The 25,591-nt window shown below is 43.9% G+C and overlaps 2 protein-coding genes across 10 annotated transcripts in view; both read right to left on the reverse strand.

Annotated features, from left to right (window-relative positions):
* The window catches only part of LOC146766433 (uncharacterized), a 91,725-nt gene extending 70,123 nt beyond the window's left edge, over nucleotides 1-21,602 (reverse strand). For 5 of the 6 annotated variants that reach the window (XM_085589726.1, XM_085589725.1, XM_085589724.1 and 2 more), the window contains exon 1: nucleotides 19,610-21,602. The gene's annotated coding sequence lies outside the window, so the exon portion shown is untranslated. The remainder of the gene's footprint in view (nucleotides 1-19,609) is intronic. The other variant, XM_085589727.1, reaches the window with a different exon arrangement.
* Nucleotides 13,485-19,302, reverse strand: CMTR2 (cap methyltransferase 2). 4 transcript variants are annotated; one of them, XM_021541055.3, is made up of 2 exons: nucleotides 19,156-19,302; nucleotides 13,485-17,106 (listed from the first exon to the last, which is right to left on the reverse strand). In XM_021541055.3, exon 2 carries the CDS (start codon nucleotides 17,085-17,087, stop codon nucleotides 14,793-14,795), a length of 2,295 nt encoding a protein of 764 aa, XP_021396730.3. In that variant the 5' UTR covers nucleotides 17,088-17,106; nucleotides 19,156-19,302; the 3' UTR covers nucleotides 13,485-14,792. The 4 variants fall into 4 exon arrangements, with proteins under 4 accessions (XP_021396730.3, XP_085445846.1, XP_085445848.1 ...); XM_085589720.1 differs by having other exon boundaries at nucleotides 19,050-19,199; XM_085589722.1 differs by having other exon boundaries at nucleotides 19,023-19,161.
* Nucleotides 21,603-25,591: the final 3,989 nt, after the last annotated feature.

Raw genomic sequence — 25,591 nt, forward strand, 5'->3', positions numbered from 1 at the left:
TTGCTCCTCTCCACTGCTCAGCAAGCTTTTCTGCCTCACTGGACACACTGGTCCCTGCCTGCCCTCAGCTCGAGAGGGGACCCTGGAGAGATCAGACCAGCCCCTCCACGCTTTTCAACTCTCTGGGCTGCATCTCTGTGCAATCCTCAAACCCTGCACATAAGGGCAGCCTAGTTTTTCAATCTCACTGGCAAACTAAGCTGAAAAGCAGTTGAGGAGAAACATTCACTTGGGAAAGCAGGATTTCTCCTTCCCAGCAAGTAGCATTTGCAGGGCAGCAGACAAACTGGCTGACATTTGCAGAGAGCTCTGAAGGCACATAACCCCCTGGAAATGTGCATCATCAGTCCTGCTATTCTTGGCCCACTAAGCTTGTTTGTCTCCCACAAAAGCTGTGAGAGAGCACAACTCTTGCACACGTGCTGTCTCCCTGGGAACTAATCCTATGTTTGTCCTCTTTGACTTAAGTGTTCATTTGAGCCCACAGCAAAATTTCAAGGCCTAGAAACACCTGGCATGAAGTGAAAACAAAGGTCAGGTATCAAGCATGATCTCTCCTGGGGATGTACACCCAACAAGAAACCCTCTCTCACTTTGCTCATAAACCTGGTAAACAGCTGCTCTTTGAGACAGATGCAATTCAAGGAACTTCTCAGCACATCCCTCCCCAAGCCCCGTTTGGTCCCTTGGCAGGGCAGGGGTTGCTGCCAACATGGGCATTCTGCCTTCCCAAATTCCCCCTTGACACTCCCACTTGCCCCAAGTCTAAGTCCATCACAGCAACAGCAGTTGTGCTTCCAGTAAAATAAATTCATCTAGAAGAGAAAAGGCAGTTGACATCTGCTCCCTGCCAGAGCCCACAGAAGACATTTCTACATGTTTTATAAGGCTCTTTTCACTCCCTTTCACTCCACATAAAGCAGACTGCACAGGTGATCAGTGAGATCAGGCACACAATCATGGAAAGATTTAGGTGGAAAAGACTTTGGATGTCTTTGGTCCAACCCCTCTTCACAAACCATAAAATTTCCGAGTTAAAACAGACTATTCAGGGAGGCACCCAGCAGGTATCTCCCAGGATGGAGATTCCCCACCTCTCTGGCTCACAGAAGCCTTCACCTGCCTTTAAAGTTACCAGACACACATTTGTCAGCTACAAAACAGGCTCCAAAAGATACCATGTGCCATGATCCTGTAGTCCTTGCTCTGTAAGTCAACCTCAGCATACAGCTTCAATGTCCTCGGCTCTTTGAAAAGAAGAAAAAGGCTCCTATAGTGGGTGTTGTTTGTTTTGAAGCAGCCATGTGCTGAACCAAAATGCCAACTGTTTCATAGCATACAGCAGAAAGGCACTGAGGTTATCTGCCCTGTACATACAAGTGCCAGAAGATGGGTAACAGACCAAGAATCCCACGGGAATAAAAGCAACCTCTTTTAGCAACCTTTATCTTTGGTCCCTCTTCTTCATGGCCTCTTGCAGTCCAACAGCACCAGGCAGGCAACAGCAAGGCCATGGCATCAGCACCATCTGCTTCCCTGCCTGGGCAATCAGCTGAATAGAAACACAGCACATCAGAGATGGGCACGCAGACAGTTGATTATACAAACCAAAGGATCAGCCAGGAAATAGTAAAGAGAGGCCTGAGTCACAAACAGCCTGACAGAGCATGTTGTAAATGGGCTGGTGAAAAGGAAAAAAAGGAAAAGGGTTCCCCAAGCACCTAAGCCATACCACAGAGGAAAGGTCAGAGAGCAGGGAACATTCCAGAGTCAGGCCAACTGTAAGTGAATCCAGCTCACAGCTCAGAGAAGCAGAGCTGTAACACGTACTGAGTGCCAAGATTTGCTCAGCTAATATATGCCAAACAGCAGCTCTATTTGTTTTCCATTGGATGAATAATCCTTTCTATCAGGATGCAATCAGGAGCCTAACTCCGATTTAGCTGGGACAGCCTTTCCTCTGATTAGGAACCTGGAAATCTCAGCTCAGCCACTCACAAGTTTCTTGCCTGCAGGGAGATTGTTTATAACAGCCCAGAAGATTAAATACAGCAAACATTCACTGCAAAAATCAAAGCAAAGTCAGAGCTGCTGCTCGCCTCTTTATACAGCTGCAGAGCATTTTAGTTGAGGAGCAGAGCAAAGGATCATTCTTTTGCTGATCCTCTAAAATTAAAATTATGCAACTGCTTTGCATCACTCATTACCATCCACATTTCAATGATTAAAGGTGTTCATTTCTTTCTGGACTCAGGGCAAAATAATGAGGACTTGCCACCTCCATATGCCTGCACTTTGGACTTTCCCATATGTGACTTACACAACCACTGCAATGACAGAGTGCAAAAACCAAAATATCTCCTAACACTTGATAACTGAGCCTAGAGGGGTACAGCTCACAAAACAGCAGAGCCAAGACCTGAAACAAACACGTGTCCAGGATATGGGGAAAACAGGGAAGAGGATACAATGCTGGAAGCACCAGATTCCTGAAGCTAATAGCAGTATGGATGTTCTCTAGACAAAAAGTTCTTCATGCCAGATTCCCATCACACTATTAGTTGGGGGTCTGAATGTTTAAGGCTGTCCTCTACCTTGCTAGAGGTGTATAACTCCTACAAATATGCAGTATAGGTTCTTAATTCACTCAACCTTGGCAAAAAAAAAAAAAAAAAAAATCTGTATCATAATGATAAAAAGCAGACCCAAGCTGAACATGGGACCACTGTGGAAGTCACTGTCACAAATACAAAACAGAAAATCAAAGGTCTCACTCCAATTTCCATCAAAAGGGAATGATTCCAAAGTGCTTCCTACCTTCTGGGTAGTAAATCAGTCACTTGCAGGCCAACCAAGTCTTTGAGAAAGAGTCTGAAATCTTCACTGCAAACACCAGACAAGCTCCAGATGTCTTCAGCGCAGGGCTGGCTGAATTATCCCCACCCAGGGAATTAGCTAAACTCAGTTTAATTCATTTATCTGCTTAGTCCAGAACACTTTTAAATCCCCACATATTGATCCAAGTTGCCAGAGGTGTTTTAACCCTTGAGACCTCAAGATGCTACACATTGGTTGAGAAAGCAATTTTAAACACACATATCTTATTTTCTTCAGTGTTTAAATGACTGAATGAACTGCTCATCCATCCTTGCTATCAGCTCTTTCTAGGAGTAGGGTTAATTCAGCTCCATTTTGCATGCAATTCCTGCTTGAAATACTCAGCTGAATCAACAGATTCTGTCCTGGAGGAAAAGACAGCCCTGCCCTGAACCTCTGTGCATCACACAGTCTTAATCTGGCTCTGCAAATGAAGGGCAAGAAGAAGGACAGAAAAAGAACAACTAATAAATTGCCATAAACTGCTGGATTTTGGGGCCTGGTATGCCCCCTCCTAAATGAGACATCCAAACCCACCTGGGCTAAAGGCTGTTCCTTCAAGTACAAGAAGAAATACAGTAATCTCTGTTCTTCTCCTGGTTCTGGTCACCAGAGAGCTGTCCATCAGCTCATGGCCAGAAAAGATCATATCCTAATTAAAGGCAGCATTTAAAGCCCAAAACAACAAAGATAAGAGACTCATTGGCAGCACATAGCAAGTGAAAAAATACAGAAGCTTCTGGTAACAATTCTTTGAAGTGAAAACTAAAGTTTATAGGAATCACTACTGGAAGGCTCTTGGGAGAAAGGGTTAAACATCATCAATTGGGAGATTTAAGCATTGCCTGGGAAATGTCAAATGCTGTCAAGATATGACAACGCTCTCTGCACTGATGCCCTAGCAAAGGGCTCATCTCTGAGAACACAGACTGATGGATCATCAGCTCTGCCAACAGGGCAGAAAGTAGTTTATTAGCAACTGGTACAGAGAGTTCAGCAACCTCAAAAAAAAAAAAAAAAAAAGGTCACTTCACCAAGACACCCAGCATCTCCCTCCAGTACCCACAGGCACATCTGCAGCCCAGTCCTCACATCAGGAGTCCTCTCAGAACACCCAGTCAGTGTTTTCAGGCTTCCAAACCCTGGCTTTCTGGGAGATGCACTCAAGCCACTTCAGGAAAAAAAAAAAATTTAGATGTTCCTTAATTTCATCAACAGACTTCCAGGAATTTTCTCACCTCAGAGAAATTGAAACGAGAGGAACATTTTTATTCTTTTTCTCCAAAGCAAAATAAAACCAACCACTGCAGCAATAAGACGACTATCACTGGAGTAGAGCTCTTCAAATCCCTGAAATAAATAGCCTTCCCTCTAGCTTCCAGCTGCACTGAATTGCTTGACACCACCTTACACAAAACCCAAAATTAAATGCCTCCTACAAGTTATTGAAGAAACAGTATTAAAAATGTTATTGATGCCCACAGGATTAGGCATTATCTTCTAAATTTCCCCATCCTTTGGTCTCCAGAGCAAACCTTCAGGTCCGACTGAACCCCAGCATTAGGCTAGTCTGCTGAAATGGTAATGAAAGTACATTCAGCAAGATCAGACAGATCACAGAATATTCCTTCCTTATTAGTTCAGGTTCTGCTGTCTCTGACCAGCTTGATGCCCTCAGCAGTCACTTGGCCTGTGGCAGCTGAACAGGCACAGAGCCTGAGCAGCAGATGAGGCAAAGCCTGGGGAAGAAAAGCAGGTGTGAAAGAGACTGACAAAGCGAGGAGCACTGGGATCTGAATGTCACAACATCCCTTCAGAAATGTCCCCAGAATGTGGCTCCAGAACTATAGAGGCTGGTGCTCCAAGAAAGAGACACCTGATGCTTTCTCTGCCCTTGCTTGGCACGTCAATATTTAAGCAATAAATGCCCTTACATCACCTCCAAGATATCCTTTGAAGGGAAAGAAGGAGGGAGAGAGAGAGAGAAGGAGTTGGGGAACAATATACTTTCCAAGAAGATGAAAAGAATCAAGGCTTCACAAAACCAGGTCCCAGACATTTTTGTATCTTTACAGATGTTACTATACAAGGAATGGCATAACATTAAAATCCATTTCACGTGGAGAAGAGAAAAGCTTTGGAGAAGAGCACAAAGGACAGCGCTGCAAAGTCTTTCAAAGCCAGTGGAGCACACCTCCTCCTGGGGGTGGCCAGCTCTAATTGCCACATTGCTACCCAGTAATGATAGGAGGAAGGGAGTCAGGACAGCTGCAGAAAGTAAATGAGACTTCTCAAAGGAGAAAAAAGGAAAGAGAAAATAACTAAGATCTTTTCACCATGCCATTTGTGATAAGAGCCATCAAAGCGTGAGAGTCAGTGATGGACAGCTGAGGAGAACAGTCAGGATTCAACAAAACTGTTCAGACTGCATAAAATCAGAGTGAAAATTAACATTCATCAAAAGTAGTCTTTTGCTTTGCCATAGAGGTACCACTGTGTCACAAGGTAAATATCCCATTCTGCTGCCCAGATGCAAACCAAGACCACTCTTTTCCTGAGGGTGACTGCCACAGCTCTGTAGGAGGGTAAGGATTGGACACCATCTCTTCTCCAGCTGGGAAAGAGAAGCTCCCTGCTGATCTGACAGGTTCATTTTGACAGGCATCAGAGTGGGCTGTCCTGCTCACAGTCATGTATGGTAGGATAGGCAATTGCTCATGGGCTTGTCAGAGCCACAGAGGAAGCAAAATCCAAAGATCAGTCACCCTAACTCTCCTTTCTGCTCTAGTTTCATAAAGGCAAACTTTTGAAAATATCTCTGTGACTTACTTTTTGTGCCAATAATTCCATCTTCATGAGGGTTGGCTCTCCTTTCTTAAGTAAAAAGGAAAGAGCAGAGGAAGCCTGACTGAACAAGTTGTTTCCCTTCTCTGGGGGGCATTTGCTCAGCCTTCCACCACTGGGAGGCAAATTATCTTCTGGTGCAAGGGCAGAGAGTTCAGCACAGCTCTGCTAGCAAAAAGCATGGCTCAGGTCTCCCTTGTTGACTCCCGCTTTTTAACAAGCATTCAATTTTTAAGTCAGGATTTTAAGAAGGGGGGCATCCACACAGCTGAGGAGACACAGGATTCCTGTCCCTCCTCCTGCCTTCTACAGCAAACCTAACACCCAGGAAAAAGAAGATTTGGGAGTCATTGGATGTAACATCTCATTTATTCGTTACAGCTGCCCCTGTTCTTTCCCCCCCATATCATTATGAGCAAAATATATGGCAATTACAGTCCCCCTGCTGGTACATTCTCCATCAGCTTTTGAAGTGCAGCTCTGAAGCAGTGCTCCATCTAAATAGAGCCACCTTTGACATCTGCATCCCAAAACTCAGTGGGAAATGGGCAGCTCAAATCCTTAACAAAACATCAAGCAAGCCACCTAGGACACTGTGCCCTGTGCTGATTCCCTTCACCACATCAGAGGTGACACTGTCATTTGACAAACCACTCCTTCTTACTTTACAGGACTCTTATGTCACAGCATTGTCTCCAAAGTTTCCCATTTCCCCTGCAGAGCAAGGTTACCTCAGCATTTAAATCAGACAACAGGTTTACCTGACACTTTAGAGTCAGCTAAGGCACAGCTCAGGCCCTGCACAATTTACATTGCTCCTGGAAGCTGGTGCCTACAGCTCAGGTAGCTGTGCATTTAGAAAAATCCCTGCTCTGGGCACAGCCTTGTCTCACCTGCCAGAGCCCCCACACAGACCACTGCGTTTGCAGGTAAATTTTTCATTGCCTTTCAAGTCCCAGAAGGCCAGGACTTGAAAGGGACACTCTAAGGAGACAGTCAGAGCAACCCTGGCTGTAGTGAGGAAACAAGGCAAGTCAGATAGAACCTAACACCTCTTACAACTAGTTTAAAGAAATCCTCAAACAACAGAGAATTATTCCACATGATAACTTCTGCAGCCTGGGGAGATTGGGCCATAGATTTGAGTACACAGACAACCAGGATGTACAGTCCTGTAGCTGGGTGCTCTGCATTCTTCTCTCTTCATTTGATTCCTCAGCCCTAAATTTTGTCTGCAATAATTCCCCAAATAGTCAAACTACAGTTTCAGGCATCCCATTAGCTGAGGAGGATATGATCCTGGAAGTGTGACTGATCACAATTCAATCTTTCCCATATGAAACAATGGACAGAGGGATGTGTGCAGGCATTCCAGACATGCACACAACCTGAGCCCACAGGGATAGGAAGATGGATAGACAAGCAAGACCACTGGGGTTGTCAGCTGCCAATTCAACACCTGGTAATGACAAAAGTAGAAAAGGAGATTCTGCTTTTAAAGTACCAAGAACTAACTGCTTATTAGTCTGAAGTTGAGTGGAAAATCCCTTTATAATGCAAAATTAAACTTCACCATGTCCTGGAGACCCTGTCTGACCCATCTTAAACACATCATCCTTCTGAAAGATCTCAGCTGCTTCACCTGCAAGACTGAACACAGTACAAATCTCTCACAGCCAGTGGTCCTGCTGCCTCTTCCAATCCATTACATTTCCATCACCACCTTCCCAATGCCTGCTGCTCACTGAGGACAATTAAGGGTGAAGGATGAAGAATAGCAGGACAATGACAGCAGTAACCAGAGTAGGGTATTAAATAGCTGACAGCAGAGCTCTGAAACAGAAGGGACAGACAGAGAGGTGTTACTGGTGTTACTGTACACAAGCTTCTACAATGCAAACGTGGTATAGACAGAGCTATAATCTGCTTCCAGGCAGGGAAAACCCAATCCCAGCAGCAGCAGCAGCAATACTACTAACACCTGCAAACTTTCTTATCTAAGTATTAAGGACAGAGGAGCTTCACTTTGATCCAGATCTAGCTCAGCTCTGAGCTGTGCTGCCGTTTTGAGGTATTCTCTCTGCTGTGGGGCATGCTCAGCATCAAAACACAAAATCCTAAACCAGAATATTTATATAGAAGGTTGGGTGCAAGCATCCTGATGTCCTGTTCCAAAAGTAAGCTCAGAGCAAGGAAGACTGTCTTATCCTCAGAGAGCTTGCAATAAGTATTAACAATGTGTGCACTACCACTTAAACTACTTTGAGGAATCCTCCCACTCCCACTGTCTGGTTCACCAAGCACAAAATACCTGCTCTGGATCAAACCTTTCTGTCTTCCTTCTCCCACATTGCCAGGTCCAGGTTGGAAATCACCACTCACCAGTCATGACTTGCTTTAAAAATGGGTTTGTTTTGCATGTTACATTCTATCTTTGCTGTGGTACTTTGTGCTTTCAGGCTTGTTTTTTCATGTTCTTCTTAGCAATTAAAGGTACTAACAAAAAAAAAAAAAAAAAAAAAAGAGAGAACAAAAAGCTCTCCTAATTCTAACACAAATAGCCTGGGATTTCATGAAAAGTTCAGTACTGAAAGGAATTGAGAAAGATTTAAAAGACCGTTCTGCAGTTAAGCGTGCACAAAAATAACACAGCAGAACTGTAGAATGTCCCATCAAAACCTGCAAAGACCTAATTCATGCCTTGCTTTTTTTTCAACCCTCAGCTTCACATGAGGCTCAGAGTCCATCCACTTACCTCTCAAACCTCCCCAGCAGCAGCTTTCAGATATATGGACCTCTTACACTTGGTTTGCCAGTCAGGCCCTATTTCAGCAGCATCAGGGCACCTTGCTCTGCTCTAGTAAGGGTCAAACATTAGCATTTCCATTTGTCCATGCTCATAAGCCAAGCCTGTACTGCAGAGGCCTGGGAAGGCTTCTGGGTACAGAGACAGCTCCTCTGGAATTAATGCACCTTGCATCAACGAAGTCTTAATATTTCAGCAGGAACCAAGAATTCATGTGTTGGCCCTATTCCAAAAACTTGGGCTACTTCCATCACATGCACTAGATTCAAATAAATCAGCATTATGGTTTAGTTAATTTTTTCTGCTCCATATATCTCCACAGGCATTAAGAAACAGGCTTCTGAATTTGAAATGGAGCCTGAAGTTTCTGCAGAGCTTCACTTCCCAAAAAGCAAATATTTACATCCACTAGCACCAGCTGCCTCTTTTCTTTTTCCTCCATTTCATTTCCAGATGCATTGTTGGTACATCTGCTCTATTAATTAAAACTGATTTACACAAGACAAAATAGAATCATTATTACAAGCCTCGAGTGCACATGAGTGACATCTAAAATTGCACTGACATATTCCAAAATTCCCATGTCCCATTTTTGCACCTTTCCTGCTTGAAAAGTATTTTGCTCTGTTCAAATCCACTGGGCATTCTTATAGCTGAAAAACAAAAGATATTTCAGCCTAACCTGACTCTCCTGACTTGCTCTTAGCTCCTGCCACAAATGATTAACACAGTGGGGAATGAGGGGAAGGCTGGTGGTGTTTGGCTGTATGTTTCCATGATCTAACCATTTTTCAGGCTCATTTTTAGGAGAGCAAGGAGTGGTGATGCAGTTTAGCTTCTGGCCTTAGCTGACCTGCCAGTGCATAGCAAGGCATAATGCAGCACACACCTGCTAAAGCAACACAGTGCAACAGCTCTGAGGAGCAAAGAGCTTCCCCACGGGGATCTCACAGCCACAGGTGTCCTTCTTCCTCAGAGAGTGTTAATGCTTCACTCGGGTTTGCCTGTTGTCAGTGACCCAGTGGCAACTTCAGGTCAGGAGGGCTCCTCAGCAGTCCTTGCCTTTCATCATCACAGTCTCTGAAAGGTGACATCTTCCAGACACAGTTCAGAAGAGCTTGACGTGGGAAGGGGAAGAGAAGAGCACAGAGACAGCACAATTTCAATTTATGCCTTCCCTGGAAAAGATAACATCCTTCTGCCAACTACAAAGAAGGTTCTGTCCATGTTTTTGTGACACTTTTCTGACATCCTGATGGCCATTCCAACGTTCCATGTCCTCATGGTCTCTGTAGGACACATCAGCCACAGGGGCCATCTCATTCCCCATATCTTGATCCCAGCTTCAATTTAATCTCTGCTGTGAAAAGCCACAGAAGTGGAGTCCTTAAAACCCATCTACCTTCGAGGGAAAAAGTAAATATACAAGTTGGCTCCAAGAGCAGATGGTGTCTAAAGGAAATTATAATTAAGCACCCCAGCTGTAGATTTCCAAGGGACTATTCCACTCCAGCACCAGACCTCTAGGCCAGTGCAGCAGTTAAAAGTTTCACTACATTTTATTAATTGCTAATTACTGCTTCATTACTTCCACTCATGCTCCTGAGACTGCTGCTGTCAGTTTCTTTCAGGGGTCACTTCAAAACTGCAGAGAGTGATGTGATGAGTAAGGTCAGTCAGTGAAACACAAATGGGTCTTCTCAGCTGCATGTGCTCAGCCCCAAACCAGCTCTGAGACCTGTTACACTCACTACGCACAGTTTGTCATCAGGATTGAATGAGAGAACTGAATTTGTCTAATTTACAATTGTACATTTGTAAATTTATACAATTTACATTTGTAACCCTTTTGGTAAACCCCACTGTCCCAGCATCCAGCCTAAGGAGCACGGGTTGTCCTGCCTGTCCCCTCTGTGACCTAGTGAGGAACTAGTCAGCATGAATTTACATCTGAGTTTAATCCATTTCCTACTCAAACTCTTCCCTCCAAAAAGTCTGAGCAAATCCATTCAGAGTCTGGTCTTGAGTTTTTGTACACAGACCAGCAATACTGCTGGGCATTGAAAGTTGGAAAATATCCAGAGCTTTGAACAGGTTTCCAAGTCTGAAAACAGTTTTTAAGCACAGAACTTTGACAAAGCTACTCACATAATTAAGAGCCAAACCACTTATATGAATATAAATTTATGGGCTAATAGTACTCTGTTTCATAATGGAAACAAAGTTAATTTGGGTTTTATTCAGTGCCAGTGCTATTAACTGTGCATCTTAGGCATAACTGAACTTCTCCATAAATCTAAATTTCATTAACACCCTGAAATCAATTACTTTGTGATTTATAGTTAAGACCAAGTGCTGACAACTATTAAACACTGGCCTCCTGTGTTTCCACAAAAAGTGCAAGCTCACCCCAGGTGTGGACCAGCCTCTCCAGTGTTCCCAAAGAGCAAAAGTAAGTTTTTGAACTAGCTTTCCTTTAATTCCCAATACATTATCTGAATCCAGGTCCCTTCCAGTTTGTGCTAACACTCAATGCCAGTTCCAAGAGCTGCTATGTGGTTTTCAGGTGTGACAAGAAGCTTTGCTTCCACATATCACCATTCCCAGCAGCCAGGAATCCTACAGCCATCCCAGCCCTAGGTGCACTAATCCCAAACACATCCTGTGCTACTGATCTACTCCATGCAGGGTTCTCTACCTGCTGTCTGCACAGCTGGTGGCATGCTTTGCTCCAGCTGCACGGCTGGGTACCATCAGCATTGCTGCAGTAGTGAAGGCAGGGAGCTGCTCACAGGGCTCACACAATTCTATGAACCCCACACTCAGCTAAACACTCATCTGTCAGAGCACACCATTATTAGTGGGGACATGCAGCTATTCAGCAGCCACCTTGGAATTGGGTTTAATTGTGACCCTATGACATTTAATTACATTTCAACTCAATGGTGTTGAGTTGTGCTCTGCCATCAACCTGGGGCAGTCAACTGATTATAAAGCAAGTATTTAATCACCTTAACCCTCCAGAGACTTAAATTAAGGCACTTCACCAGAGTCCCTTTATTCCTTAGTCTTAATTGAGGTTTCATTACCCACTGGCTACAGGGTCATTGTTCTGAAGCACAGGTACCTGACAGTTGAGGACCTGGGGCTACCTTGGCATGAGCTTTCATTTTTATTGGACAGAATTTGCTCATTCATCTCTTTGATACCCAGATAATGATCTCTGGCTTCAGCAACAAATAGATTTTGAATATTGATTCACTTTCACCCTGCTATCCCCCAATCTAAACAAATCAATTCACCAGCAAGTGACAGGCACTTCTCCCTGCTATCCCCCAATTTAGATAAATCAATTCTTTAACAAGCGAGTCATCCCCATTTAGTAAAGCACTATGAAGATGCACTTCAATAAATCTCTTCAAGTTTCCTACAGAGGAAAAATATTGTTTTAATATACAATTTCATATTATTGTTTTAATAAAAGGAGCCATTAACTGTGGTGCTTTGGTGCAAGTTGTATGACAGGTAAAATTTAATCTCCCCAGTCTCGATGGGGGACACAGAGGACCTGACACAAGACAGAAAAAGGACATTTGTTAAATAGCTGTTCAGCCAGGGAGAAAGCTAATTTGCTTTGGGCTCAGTGCTTTGTCTTTGCTTTCATTACCAACTGTTTAAACTCAAAAACTGCCAGGCATGCTAGCATATTAAGATATATCAAAATTCAAATAAGATGCATAATCTAAATAATGTAGTGTATAAATTGACTTTAAGGACTGAAGAAGTTGCATATGCATCTTTTAAGGTCTGTAGCAGCACAATGAAGACATCCATATTTTCCCTTTACTTTCCAATCTGCCATTTCATGTCTTTAGGCACTGTTATTATACTATTATATTGGGAATGCAAATATTTCATAAGACTTTTTATAAGCTTGAATACAATTTTAAGCATTTACATTTCCCTGTAATTCAGTAAAGCCATAAAACCATTAAACAGTATTTCTATCAAAATCAACCTGACAATCCCTGTAACAAGCACTTCCAACCCAGTCTCCTGTTTCAAGGACAGTTCCAAAGTCCTCATGTCCCCTGAAGAACAGTTTGACATTAACAACCAAAGTCTTCAGCTTCACTAAAACCAAGAAAGGCAAGGCTGTCATGCAGTCCAGTATCCATTCAACTTCACTTTCTGCATAAAGATTTCCCCAAAAAACACCACTAGCTGTACGGAAGTGAAGGTATCAGAACAGGATTCATTTCCTGTGTCATCTCACACCTCTAGGACAAAGAATAATCTTCCCCAGCTAATTTGGTGCTTACTTCCAAAGAGAAAGGCAATGGGAAAAACACATCAGCATTGGTAATTGCAATCAAAATGAGTTAGCAGACAGTTCTCCAGACAAACTGGACAGCCAACCCAAAGACAATCACCTGGAACCCCTGGCAGTGCAGCAGAGCCAGCCCTGAGGAATAAGGCACACAGCCTTTTCTCAATCACACCACCCAGTGAAGGCAAGCAATTAGGATGGGAACATTTGGATAAGAATAAACAACAGAGTTTGCAGACAAAAGTACAGTGTATAACAACCTTGTCCTACCAGAGCAGTTGTCACAGGCAGGAGAAACTGAAGATCCTTAGCTCAAAATCCTTGCTGCTAAGAAATACAGCAGCTGCAGAGGGACATGGATTGTAGGGCTCAGTGACAAGGCCAAGGGAATTGTGTGCAGGCCTCCTCCACTGCTTTGACCACGTCTGCAATTGGAGTCTCTCTAAGCTGATAAACTCCAAAAGTTAGAGAGAATTGAAGATGACTATACCCTTCACTCATGAAGGATGGATAAATGATGAGGAAAGCATGGCTTAAAAAAACCAAAAACTAAACCTTCCCAGGCTCCCCTAATGCATTTCATTGATTTCTTCCATATTGGGTAAAGAAACATGTAAACAGCAACAATGAAAACCTAAAATAAAAGACTTTATTTTCTCCAAACAGCATTTGTTTCCCCTTCATTTTTTTTAAAAAAAAGGGTCTTTTAGCACTTTCAACATTTGCCAATAAACTGAAAATATACAACAGCTATGTAAATCAACATCTTTTTTTTTTACTTCAAAAAATATATGCATCATTTACATCAAAAGTACACATTGATTACTTATAACACAAAAGCTTCATGGCTGTATCAACCCTGAGGGTTCCCACACAAACATGAACACACTTGTGTGCACAAGAAAGGCAGCACACAACTGGTGAACTGTTTGTTCAGGTGGTAACACCTCAAAGCCTTTGTTTTAAGGATTTTTAGCACAGAAAGGCTAAAAATCCCAGCAACTGCACATTATGACCCTCTCGTGGCTGGTAGAAGTTTCCTGCATTTAAATGTCTCCTAAAGGTTCTGCTTGTTACAAGCCTAAGTGTCTATAGCCATTGGCTAATTCTTTTAGGAAATTTCATTCTTGAGAATTGAGCTCAGCTTTGGACCCATAAGAAGTCACAAGAGAGGGCTTGATGGCAATCCAAATTATTGTCTGAAGAGTAAGCAATGAACAGCCAGAGGCTGAGTACTTCTCTGGCATAAACAGCTCCATTTGATCCTTCTGTCAAGTGACTGAAGTGCACAAAGAACTAGAACTCAGGATATCAGCATGGCATTCACGAAACAGCTGCAAGAATGAGATGGAGAAACCATTATCAGGCTTTGGCAAGGAAATTTTCATCTCAGTCCTCACTCACTGAAGTGCTAAAGAAGAGGCTGATAGTCAAAGGCTATGAGGTGAAAATTCAGAGGCTCTTGTTTAAGAATGGTAAATGGGGACACTTATCCATAACCATCACCATTTCATACCATCCAAAATGGTAAGGCAAGTTACACAGGATTTCCCTCACGTCACCATTAAGAATTAAACCAACTGTAAATTAAAGGGATGTCAAAAGATTGTTTTTAAGGATGGTAATAGGAAGCTGTGAGGCTTATACTCACTTGTCAGCCCTTGTTTCCATTGAATCAAAGATTCTATGTTATTCTGTATCCTAAAACATCCAGCTTAACGGTCAGAAATTAAGGTCTGCCTTTCTTTTCTCCTATTTCCTACACATACAATATGGTGTACCTAGGACTGATTGTTCAAAACATCCTGCCAGCACCCTCAATGTCACACCAGTTTTGCATTAATGTTACCTTCACATTAACAATGTTTTTAACACTTTCTGCCTGCCCGTGAAACAAGGTCTAGCAGCAGCAACTCCCGCAGTTCTGGAATTATTTTAAAGTGGAATGTGACTAGTCATTTGCTGCTGCTGAGCTTGCATAATCAGGTGGAGCTGTCTCTTTGCAATGGCCGTGTTTAAATCCCATAGAAACTCCAACAGCTTGCTCTGGAGGAGAATCTCCATGGGCACAAACTGCAGAACCTGCTGGGGAGAGTCTGTGTCCAGCAAAGAGCTCATCAGTGCGTTCAGATGCTGCAGATACTCCACAACGGGCGCGGGGAGGCCGCGGTAACCAACGCACAGCAAAGCGGCGCCGCTGCTCAGCGGCTCCCGCGAGGTCGGGCACGCGAACGCGATGCTCCTGAAACAGCAGTGCAGGACAAAGACCAGGCCAGCTGTGAAACGTGTCAGGCAGGAGAGAACAGGCAAAACCAACGCATCTCCTGCTGCCAGCTGGGCCAACGAATGCAGGACACACTCCAAAAGGTGCTGCTGGTACTTTGGCTCTCCATCATACAGCAAAGAGAAGCTGAAAGTCAGCAGCATGGCTGCGTCCATGGGCTTTATTTCCATACTGGGCTGGCTTTCTGTGTCGCAGAGGGTGGGAAAGCCCACCACAAGGCACTTGAATCGGTCACTACAACTTTCATTTAGGGCTTCCTGATGGCACCTGGAAAGATCAGACACTTTTGCAAGTATGAGCTCCCCAGGAAGAACTTCACAAGACTGACAAGACTGCAGCATTGATCTGCTTTTCAGCCTCTCCCCACCCAACTCCTTCACAGCTTCATTAAGATTTTCTAAGACCTGAACATCACAAAATGGAGAACACTTTATTCTTGGCAATTTTTTTCCTTCCAAAATGTACCAAAAGCTACATTCAAGGTTAGAAAATGGTCCTTCCAGGATGCACATGTTCCCAGCATTATTTAAACTATGTTCCTCAGCCCAGTGATTAAAATAGCCCTTTACCACTTTATCATTCCATGTCAGAGTTTCCATCATCTTCCTTTCATTGTATGTACTAAAATATTTATTTCTTTGCCCAAACCATTTTGCATTCATGCTGCAACCAGCCTGGGATTTCTTGACAAGCCAGTTATTTCTGCCAATGGGTTTCATGTGGAACTTTTGCATGAAGAACTCTACTGCACAGTCTCTTAACTTGTTCAGTTTCATCTGCTCTGCCTCTTCCATGCGCTCAAAAAGACGGATATTCTCAGAGATAGTCTCTACCTGGCACTTGTGGAAGAACATGCAACACTCTTCATGTGTTTTAAGGAATGATTCTGGAAGTGTATGCTGGGAGAAAAGAGCTTTGTTGACCATTTCTGTTCCAAAGTTGCGCATCATTTTAGGAAGGAGCAGATGAAGGCATTCTCTGCCCATATAGCGAAGACAAACCACATAGGCCTCTGAGTTTCCAGCTTTGCTGGTGGCTGGTTTAAAGACATGGACCTCCTCAAAAGAGCAGTTTAGCAGAAAAAGCAGGTTGATAGAACAGTGTTCAAATAGAGTGAACATCTTCAAAACAAAGGATCCTCCAGTGCCCAGGATCATTAAAGCAGTGACTGTTTCACAGTAATGAAGCGGTGAGACCAGAGCTTCCTGCTCACCTGGATTTCCCTGGCAATCAAAGCTGCCATCAGCAGTTACCAAGTGGACTGTGGTCATACTGCTCACAAAGCTCTGAAGTCCTGTTAGATGTCTTAATGTCATCACATCCCCAGTGTTATCTGGGCCAAAGTACCACCAAGGTAATGTGTTTGCTATCAGACGGTCATCCATGATCATCATAAGGATGTCATTGGCTTCATGATAAGGGTTTAGAGTATTAGCCACCCAATTCCAGTGGCAAGGGACATGGTGGGACTTCAAGAAGTGGTTAAGGCTGGCTATAAAAGCTCCAGGTGCTTCACAGAGGTGGACAGAATTCAGTTCTCCATCTTGAAGAGCTTCTTCTGGGAGAAGAGAAAAACTGCACAGGATCTCATGAAATTTGCACCATGCTTGGGTACAGAGCTCAGCATTCACCGATTTCTTCACATGAGATATTATTTTCCCTGCTTTATTGGTAAAAGAGGTGTGCTGATGCCAATCCTCAAGGTTCTTATCACTCAGTTGGTTCTTCACTTCATTCATAGAGTCCTTCAGAGCCAAGAGTGAGTGAAACTCCACATGATCACATGTAAAAGCATTGCTGGGATCTGGCAGCTTCCATTCATCATTCACTGGCTTAGTGTAAGTAAACTTCTTCGCAAAGAGCTTCTCAATTTCAGAAAGAATTTCAGGACTGAACTTTTCAAGGTTGGTCTTCTCGTTAACATAAGGCTGCTTACATTTATCCATTCTTGGGTGAATTCGCAACCTGGACAACATCAGGGGAGAAGAAACCACGTCATTTCAATCACACCAGTACAGAAATAGGAAATTTTTAAAATAAAAAGTAAAAATGGGTTGTGCTTAACAGCTGTATTCTAGAACAGAGGTAAATGCTTCATGGAATGATGCACCAATGAGGAAAGTAAATGAGGGCTATCCTAAATAAGGTAATTTGAAAATCAGGAGGTTCACCGGTTCAACTGGCCTTCTTGCTATTTACACAGCAAGCAAAGAAGAGTTTGCTGGTGCTTGGCCCTTCACTGACTCTGAATATTCTGCTCACTGTATGGACACTTAAATACAAATATCTCTCTCAGTCACAAAAGAGAACACACCACAAGCTCTCCAAATTCAGCAAGTGGCCCAGAAATGTTATCATCTGATTATAGCAGTGTTTATTTGAGAGCTCTAAGTATCGGTGATGGGGAGCCACAAGCAAAGGCAACTTTGAGAGGGAACACAGCTGCTGCTCCTCCAATTTCCCAAGTGGGAACAACCCCCCCGCCTCTTCCACCACACCCAGTATAATGCTGGTGTAGCCCCTCACTGGGACCCTTGAGAACTGCCCCTCAGCTGGAGGGATGCTGGGCACCAGCCAGTGAGCTGTGCTCCCCTTCTCTGCTCAGCATTACTGCTCTCTGGCAGATGACTGCAAACCCTTATGCCTTCCTTTAATGACTGAAAAAACTGTGATAAACCCGAAGTGAGAGGACTTGGTTGCAGCTGTGGTCAATGGGAATACGTGCTTGATGTTAAAGAAGAAAGTAATGCTAAGTGCTGTGCTGCAAGGCCAACAAATACAAGCACACTCACACAAAAGCTGGCAAGGCTGCTGCAGTCTGCTCCACCGCTCAGAACAAAGCACGCATCGCGCAAGTGACAGGCACTAACCAGAAATCAGCCAGCCAGCAATTTATTCCAAACTAAAGTGTTCATTTAAGCAAAATAATTCAATCAAAATTACCACCCAAAATAGGATATCTCTCAGCCTATCTCTTTAACCATCTTTCAAGCCCATTCCCACAACAGAAAATACAATGGCCTTAAGTGTTACATAACAACGGAGTTTGGGAAAATAATGGATTAAAACTGAAAGAGCTGAGAAAGTTTGGAAACAATGGCCACCCTCAGCACTTTACTCTTCCTCTCACACCCATGCAGCATCTCAGGCCACAGCCCTTGTCTGTCTGCCTGCCCACCCTCATCACCATCAGCCCTCTGAGGAAAGAGAGGCACATGGTCACACACACAGCAGAGGTTTCATCTTACCCTTCCCCAGTTTAAGGTCTTTCAATGGGCAGGTTTAATTTCACTGTCCTCTATGCAGATGTGGTCTGGCTTCAATTTCATCCTTTCTTGTAGGATGTTCTGGGTAAAGAGGAAAACTGGGGAAAACACAGACCACTGTGCCCTTGTCTAGTTTATTTCATTTTAAAGACCAACTATGAGTATGGGCTTTTAATTACAGCTCAACCCAGTTATTCACAGAAGAGGTTTGGGTTGGAAGGGACCTTCAACACCATGTCATCCTGACCCCCCTGCCATGGGTAGGGGATACCTTCCACTAGACCAGGTTGTGCAGGCCTCCATCCAACCTGGCCTTGGACGCTTCCAGGGATGGGGAAACCACAGCTTCTCTGGGCAACCTGTACCAGGCACTTACAACCCTCACAGAGAAGAGCTTCTTCCTAACATCCAATCTAAATCTCTCCTCTTTTAGTTAAAAACTGCTCCCCCTTGTCCCACCACTATTTGCCCATGTAAAAAGTTACTCTCCTTCTTTCATATATGCCTCCTTTAAGTACTGGAAGGGGTTCTAAGATCTCCCCAGAGCGTTCTGCAAGGCTAAACAACCCCAGCTTTCTTAGCCCGTCCCAGAGGTGCTCCAGCCAGAACACTAACAATACTCAGCCTTAAATCCAAGCTCACTCAGCACACAGCAACAACAGGCAAACGCCTGCTTTTTCATCATCATTTCCAGATCCCTTCAGGCCAGGACCAGGCTCTGGGCTCGCCCCACCGCGCAGCTCCTCACCCATCCCCGCGCTCCGCTTCCTCAGCGCGGCCCGGCCGCCTCACGCCGCCCCGGCCTCCCGTAGCGCCGCGCCCGCCCGAGGCGCCTCCCGCGCCGCCCGCTCCCTACGCGAGGCCGCGGCTGCAGCGCGGCCTGGAGCCGCTCCCGCTCGCAGCCGGCCGAGCGCCCAGCCCGGCCCCTCGCCCGCCCGGCACGCCCTCCCCTCGGGGGGCACCGCCCTGGCCCGGGCCGGGGGGCTCTGCCCGCTGCGGGTTTGCCATCGGCGCTGGGGCGGGCAGGAGCAGCCGAGCCCCGCGCAGGCCGGGCGGGCGGCAGCACGGCTGATCGGCTCCGTGTCCCGAACAGGGGCTCAGGAGCGGCTGCTCCTCGCGAGGAAAGGGGCAGCGGAGCCGCCTCCGAGCAGCGGGGAGCCCCGCGGGAGCGCGTTGCTAGAAGTTATCCGCGCAGCACTTACCAGCGCTAACGCTGACAGGTTGCTCAGGAAGAAAAGAGAAGAGCTGTGTTGGGATGTGTGGCCACCCGCTGGAGAGGCAGGGCTGGGGCTCAGCGCCCTGTGTGGTTTTTCCCGACGCCCTGGGCCGCCTGCCCTGGGAGCCTGAGCCCAGCGCGATCATCTCACAGCCCTGCAGGGCCACGGCTCAGCGCACGCTGAGTCTCCGGAATCAGCAGTGATGCTCCTCCAGAGCTTGCTTTGCCCTCTCTAACCCACAAGGCAGGTGCTTCAGAAGACTCTTCACATAGTAAACCCACCTTGCTGCCCTTTCTAAATCCCCGGGAGACTTGTTACACCCAGCTTGGGTTAGCAGGAGGCAAGAGCCTTGAAATATTAACAGAGTCATAATGAGCATCACTGAGCATCCATTGCAGCATCCCTCGAAACACATAGACAGCAAAACAACATCTAATCTGCACACAGAGGCAGAAAGGTCAAAGCATATTCATTACTACAGTAGACAGCAAGTGCAAGTTGCTTTTGAGACTTAAATATTGTGGGAATTTTCCTATATGCATGTTCAGGAACATGGCACTCCCCAGCCCTTCTGGGAGCAAATAGCCAACAATGGAGCATGAGTAAGCAGAAATGCTTTTGCTTTAATACCAGGCTTCCTGCTATTGATTTTTGCACTCTCACATATTCTTCATAAAGCTCAATCCAGTCTTAAGCCATAAGTAGTTTTGGTACAGAAATTCAGTGCTATCAGTATTAGGCACTTCAGAACTGATAATTTGGGAAAATTTTGCTTGAAGCCGAGTAACTGAAAAAAAAAATCTCCTTTACATGTCCATCGTAAGGATAATATAATTACATATATGTAAGGGATCTTTTCTTTGGCTCTAGGTACATGAGAGAATTTGTATGTTAAAGTCATAACTGAGCATAGGGATCTATAACCAGACAATTTCCCCCTCTCTTTTAAACTACTTGTTTGCTTTCTAAAATGAAGCAATAGCTGGAAAATAGAAAGAATCTTAAGTATAGAAAAGCCCGGTGCTACCTATAAACAGGACTACAGGACTAAAACTCTTTAAACCCCTTGAGGGGAAAAAAAAGAGGGAATGTATTTTTCCAGCCAAATCATGTCATATTGACCCCTAATAGTGGTGTAACAAAATGGTACTTACTGCCTCATCAGAAAGAAGTTTTACCTAATGAGAAAGATCTGAGGTGCAGATGGAAGATTTCTCTGTCTCGGTGCCTCTTCACCCTTTAACTGGCCTGTTTGAAGATCATCTTTACGCAACCAAGATTTTTGGCTATGTAAAAGTAGAGGGAGAGCTGGAGCAAATGAATGAAGGCCAGCTGGTGAGGTAGGGAGCTGAGAGTGTGGAGCTGAGGATGTGGTGGGTTCTCCAGTGCCTGGTCTGGTCTTGATTGTACAGGGCACACTGTAATGGCATTGCTAAAATCTTAGTTTAGCTCATGAGAATTTATAGTGGGAAGATGAAAGGTAAGTTACAGTCTGAAATGTTTGTGTTTGTAGTAAAAGCCTGAGCAGAGCTTTCCTTTAGTTTTGGCTTTCTCACTGATATTTCCAGTGGTGCTGAGATGTTTAGTTGCCTTCCTTCTGTTGTTTCTGTGTACTCACACACCAGCCACAAGGTTTACACTGACTGACTTCTGTGGGCCATAGGTAATTAAAGCATTAAGTTTAAGGGTTGATTCTTTTTAATTTCTTCTCAAACACATCACTTCTCACACGTTCTTGAGTGCTTGGAAAATACTACCAAGAGAACAGCTACAATTCAGCTCACAGGGGAAAGTGGTATGTAAGCAAGACTTGACCTTTGCATTTCTGCCCTGCCAGGCTTTTACTGTAGCTTGCAGCTTCTCAGTGTCACGCTCCCCTGGACTCCTGGAGATAAGGCTCTTCCAAATCACAGGAGAGAACAATTCATCATTGAGTGCATGACAGCACAAGAGTCCTAGCTAAAATAAATATGATTGAATAGCATGCTTAAGAAAAATGTGATGCTTTTTCTGAAATTAAACTTTCAACTCGGCTTGTGAGCTTCAGGATTCTTCTGTTTTCTGAAATCTCTTCAAGTTAAAGCAGAAATTTGAGTAGACACTTCTGTTTTATGCAAAATAATCTCTCTTTGTTGTTGCTGCTGTTGTTGTGGTTGGTTGGTTTGATAATTTTGGTCCATGTAAGATACTTAAAATGAGAACATAGCACTTTCTTCCTGCATTAGCCCTGCTTCTATAGAGCTAAGCTTTTATCAGCTGATCTACAACTGATATTTTCCCAATCAGACTGTACCCTGTGTGCACAGCTGTGGCACCAACAGCCCAGATGGAAGCATCTGTCTTGAAAGGAATATTGGGCAGTTAAACATAAGAAGTTAAATATCTCACTAATAACAAAATAGTTTTGTTTATGCCCCTGATTTTTTTTTTTCTTTTGTAGATATATGATATAACTCTACTATGTGATGGAGTGGGGAGTATTGCTGGAGTATTTGGGAGCTCTTTCAGTCATACTGGATGTGTACAGGGAGTTGTCTGGGAAGACTATGCTAAGCCAAGGAAGAAACTTCCATAGATTCAAAGGGATACCCAGTACTTCTCACCCTGCTTCTATAGATCAGTCCCAAACCCACATAATTTTGCACCAGATCTCACCATGGTTTTATCTATCACTGTGCCGGATGCAAGACATTTGTAAATTGGGGTGATAGCATTGGTGTGGCAGAGCAGTTTGAGAGAATGCTCTCAGTCAGACATGGGAAGAATTATTCACAGTGATTATGTGGATGATTATGATTAGATTTATTGCTAATAGAGTATCTAAATTAAACAGTGTGGTATCTAAATCACAACACTATTGACTATTGTGGTTCATGATGCTGGGACAGCTGGTTGCCCTTAATGAAGTGGGTTTCCATGACCTTGGGGACTGATCTATAAGGGTCATTCTTCTGCTGCTTCTGGCTTGCAGTCCAAAGTCAGGCAGATTTTTGTTTCACTTTCATCACCAGAGGAATTGCAGCTGCTATCTGCTACAAGGAAAGTGAGTTTACTCCAGTAAACAGTGTCTGACATAGCCAGTTACTAAAATGATGTACAGTTGTCTAACCTTTGCTTCTTTAAACAAAAATCAGTTAAATGAAAGGGAAAACCTATCAGCTGTTCAATAATGTGTTATTATTGCACCACAGACAAGATAATGAGGAAGCATTGATCCTGTTGGAACAGCACAAATACATCCTGACAGACCACAAATACCAGTGGTAGTATGTTCACCTACTGACCTCCAGAAATCAGTGTTTTCCAAAGGGGGCTTTGGGGAACTGAGGACATGGTCCTGAGACCTCGTGAAAGGTCTGGCATTTTACTGTGTCAAAATATTATCAATTATTGAAGAGGAAACCAGACCACAGAGGAGGATAAACTTTGGTCCTGTGTTGTTTTGATGTAAGTGACCTTCCTAGGGAGAAGTCATGTTCTTCATATGGAGAAGCATATTGGAGCCCCAGGCCAGCAGCTGGCTGTGGTGCCAGGATATGAACTGCATTTACCTGTGTTGAAAACATATCTATTGTCAAGGATTCTTAATGACATGGAGCTGTGTAGTATAATTTAATTTTCTGAGAATTTTTTTCTTCTGTGACAGGCCTGAAAGCATTTCTTCCTTATTCATTATAATTTTTAGTTAAAGTTATTTGTTTTTATTGTAGATCACAAGGGTACGTGGCTTTTTTTAGTCCCTTGTCAACCAGGATCTGTGGTTTCTTTTCCACTTATTCTCACTAAGGATTGTTTCAGCCTTCCACCACACTTTCCCCTGTACTCTTTGATTTTTTGCCTGCCTCAAAGCACTTCCACATTGAAAAGCCCATCCTTTCATCCCAAGCCTGACGTGCTGCTGATCCCTGGTTGTGCTCTTTGTATCCCTTCAGAAGGTTCAGCTCCTTTCCCTCAAATCCCCAAATAATCTTTTTTATACTCTTTCTCTCTAAGTTCCTTGCCACAGTTGCTTTTGCTTCCACAAATTCCCATAGCCACAACCCCAGTCTTACCCTTTGCTGTTTGATACATCTCCTAGAGCTGGAAGATGGAAGTGTTGGCTGGTATTAGGACATCTCTGTTCTTTTACTGATTTCTTGGTATCATTTATTCACAGGTTTTGTCAAGTTGCTTCCTCTTTCTGCCTGAGTCGTATAAAGATAGCAAGGTTTTACAGAGCAGGCATGCAATTTGTGACTGCTGTGGCTGCTTCCCTGCCAGTAAACATCATAAACCCTTTACATTAACTGATCTCTGTCCTAAAAGCCTTTTCCCACTGCCCTCACAGGAGGGCTATTTAGGATTGCACATTTTGGCCAGCTGGAAGCTTTTTTCTGACGTCTGGCCTAACTGAACACGCATCTCCTCTGTTTCCTGCTGCCTATCTTGAGTTTCTGTATCTCTCCTGCCTCCATGGCAACATTTTCAGGCTGTCATGGAAGCATTGCTTTGCTCTCATTTTGCTCAGCTAACCATGACAGGCTCTTTGAACGTCTGGTTTTCTGTTCCCCCGGCCAACCCTTTGCTGCATTCACTGTGGTCAGAGGTCTCTTTCCTGTCAATGTACAATGAGCAGCATGCTCACCACTCCAGGCAGATCTTGTTAGAGATGGTTATTAAAATGATCTGTTGGGGAATAACTTTTCTGGTATATAATTCAATTTTATCTACCTTTTTTGTAACTAGTAACACTCCAGTGGCTGTCTGGCTAGCCAGGGTACAGACAATAATGAGTTTCCTGAACAACGCCTTTCTAAATTGCTGCAAAATTCCTGATTAATTCTTGGCAGCAATTTTTAATCAAACCTGGAACAAGTGCTTTCTGAAGTCAGCAGAAAAGCAGAATCTTACCAAGCTTTAGCCATTTCACCTTCCTCCAAAACACTGAGGCACAATCCTGGTTTTTTGAGTATGAGAGAACTGGGAGAATGCCCCCAGCTTAGTGCAGCTGTAAGGGCATAGTAATGCCTGTAGTGCTTTGGGGGGATACTTCCTTCTGGGCTAGGCTGTCCCCACTGTGTAGACACTCTGTGAATATTTCTGCAGTTCAGTTCCCATTCCCAAAAGAGTGATGTGCAGTACGTGTGAGAAGGCTGCAAGATAATTTGATAGAGTGATAATGTCAGCACACAGGAAAGTGGAGACTTACCCTAAAGCATTAATTAAATGCTTTGATGAAATGCTTGCAAAATACTTCACGACGCTTCTTTAGATGGAAATTGCTGTAGGAATGTACAGCATTGTCAGAAAATGATTTCAGGTGATTGTATCTGCATCCTGTAGCAGTTGAGGTCTCACTACAGAAGCAGGGCTTGAATGACAGCCAAGGCAGTAACATCAGGATTATAGATACAAATTGCTGCAGACACATACAGACAGAGACAACTGAGATTCCTTCAGGACAGAGACTCAATAATTTTTTTCAACATTATGCAACCTATTCAATACCTGCTTCTTCTAGATAAATCTGATTTGGAGCATTCCCTGCAATCTAATTGGCATGAATGTCCTCAGTGCTCAAATTAATTTTGTCCTACTAGAGTGAACATTTATCTTGCACTTGTCCAGCCACTGCAGCATTACAGGTTAAAACTCAAGTAATTTCTGTTGCTGTTAAATAACAGACCTTGCAGAAAGATAGATAAAATGGCCTCTTTTTGATAATCTTGTTTTCCATGTAAATCCAAACTAGGAAGGAGATTGTCTTAGATGAGAGCAAACTGGGAAGAGCTCTCAGGCTGTCTGATCTCTCTTGTCTGCTTTGCAAAAAAAAAAAAAATCAGATTAATGAATGTAATCAGATTAAGGCTGAAGAAGGGAACATATCTGGGGGGCATCAGAACTCTGCTGATACCAACAAGCTATATGGAAAATCAACATTAAGGGCCTAACATTGCTCTGTAATTTAATTTAAAGGCAGCAAATAAT

This window comes from Lonchura striata, chromosome 11, assembly GCF_050655825.1.
Source record: "Lonchura striata isolate lonStrDom1 chromosome 11, ASM5065582v1, whole genome shotgun sequence".
Classification (NCBI taxonomy): Eukaryota; Metazoa; Chordata; class Aves; order Passeriformes; family Estrildidae; genus Lonchura; species Lonchura striata.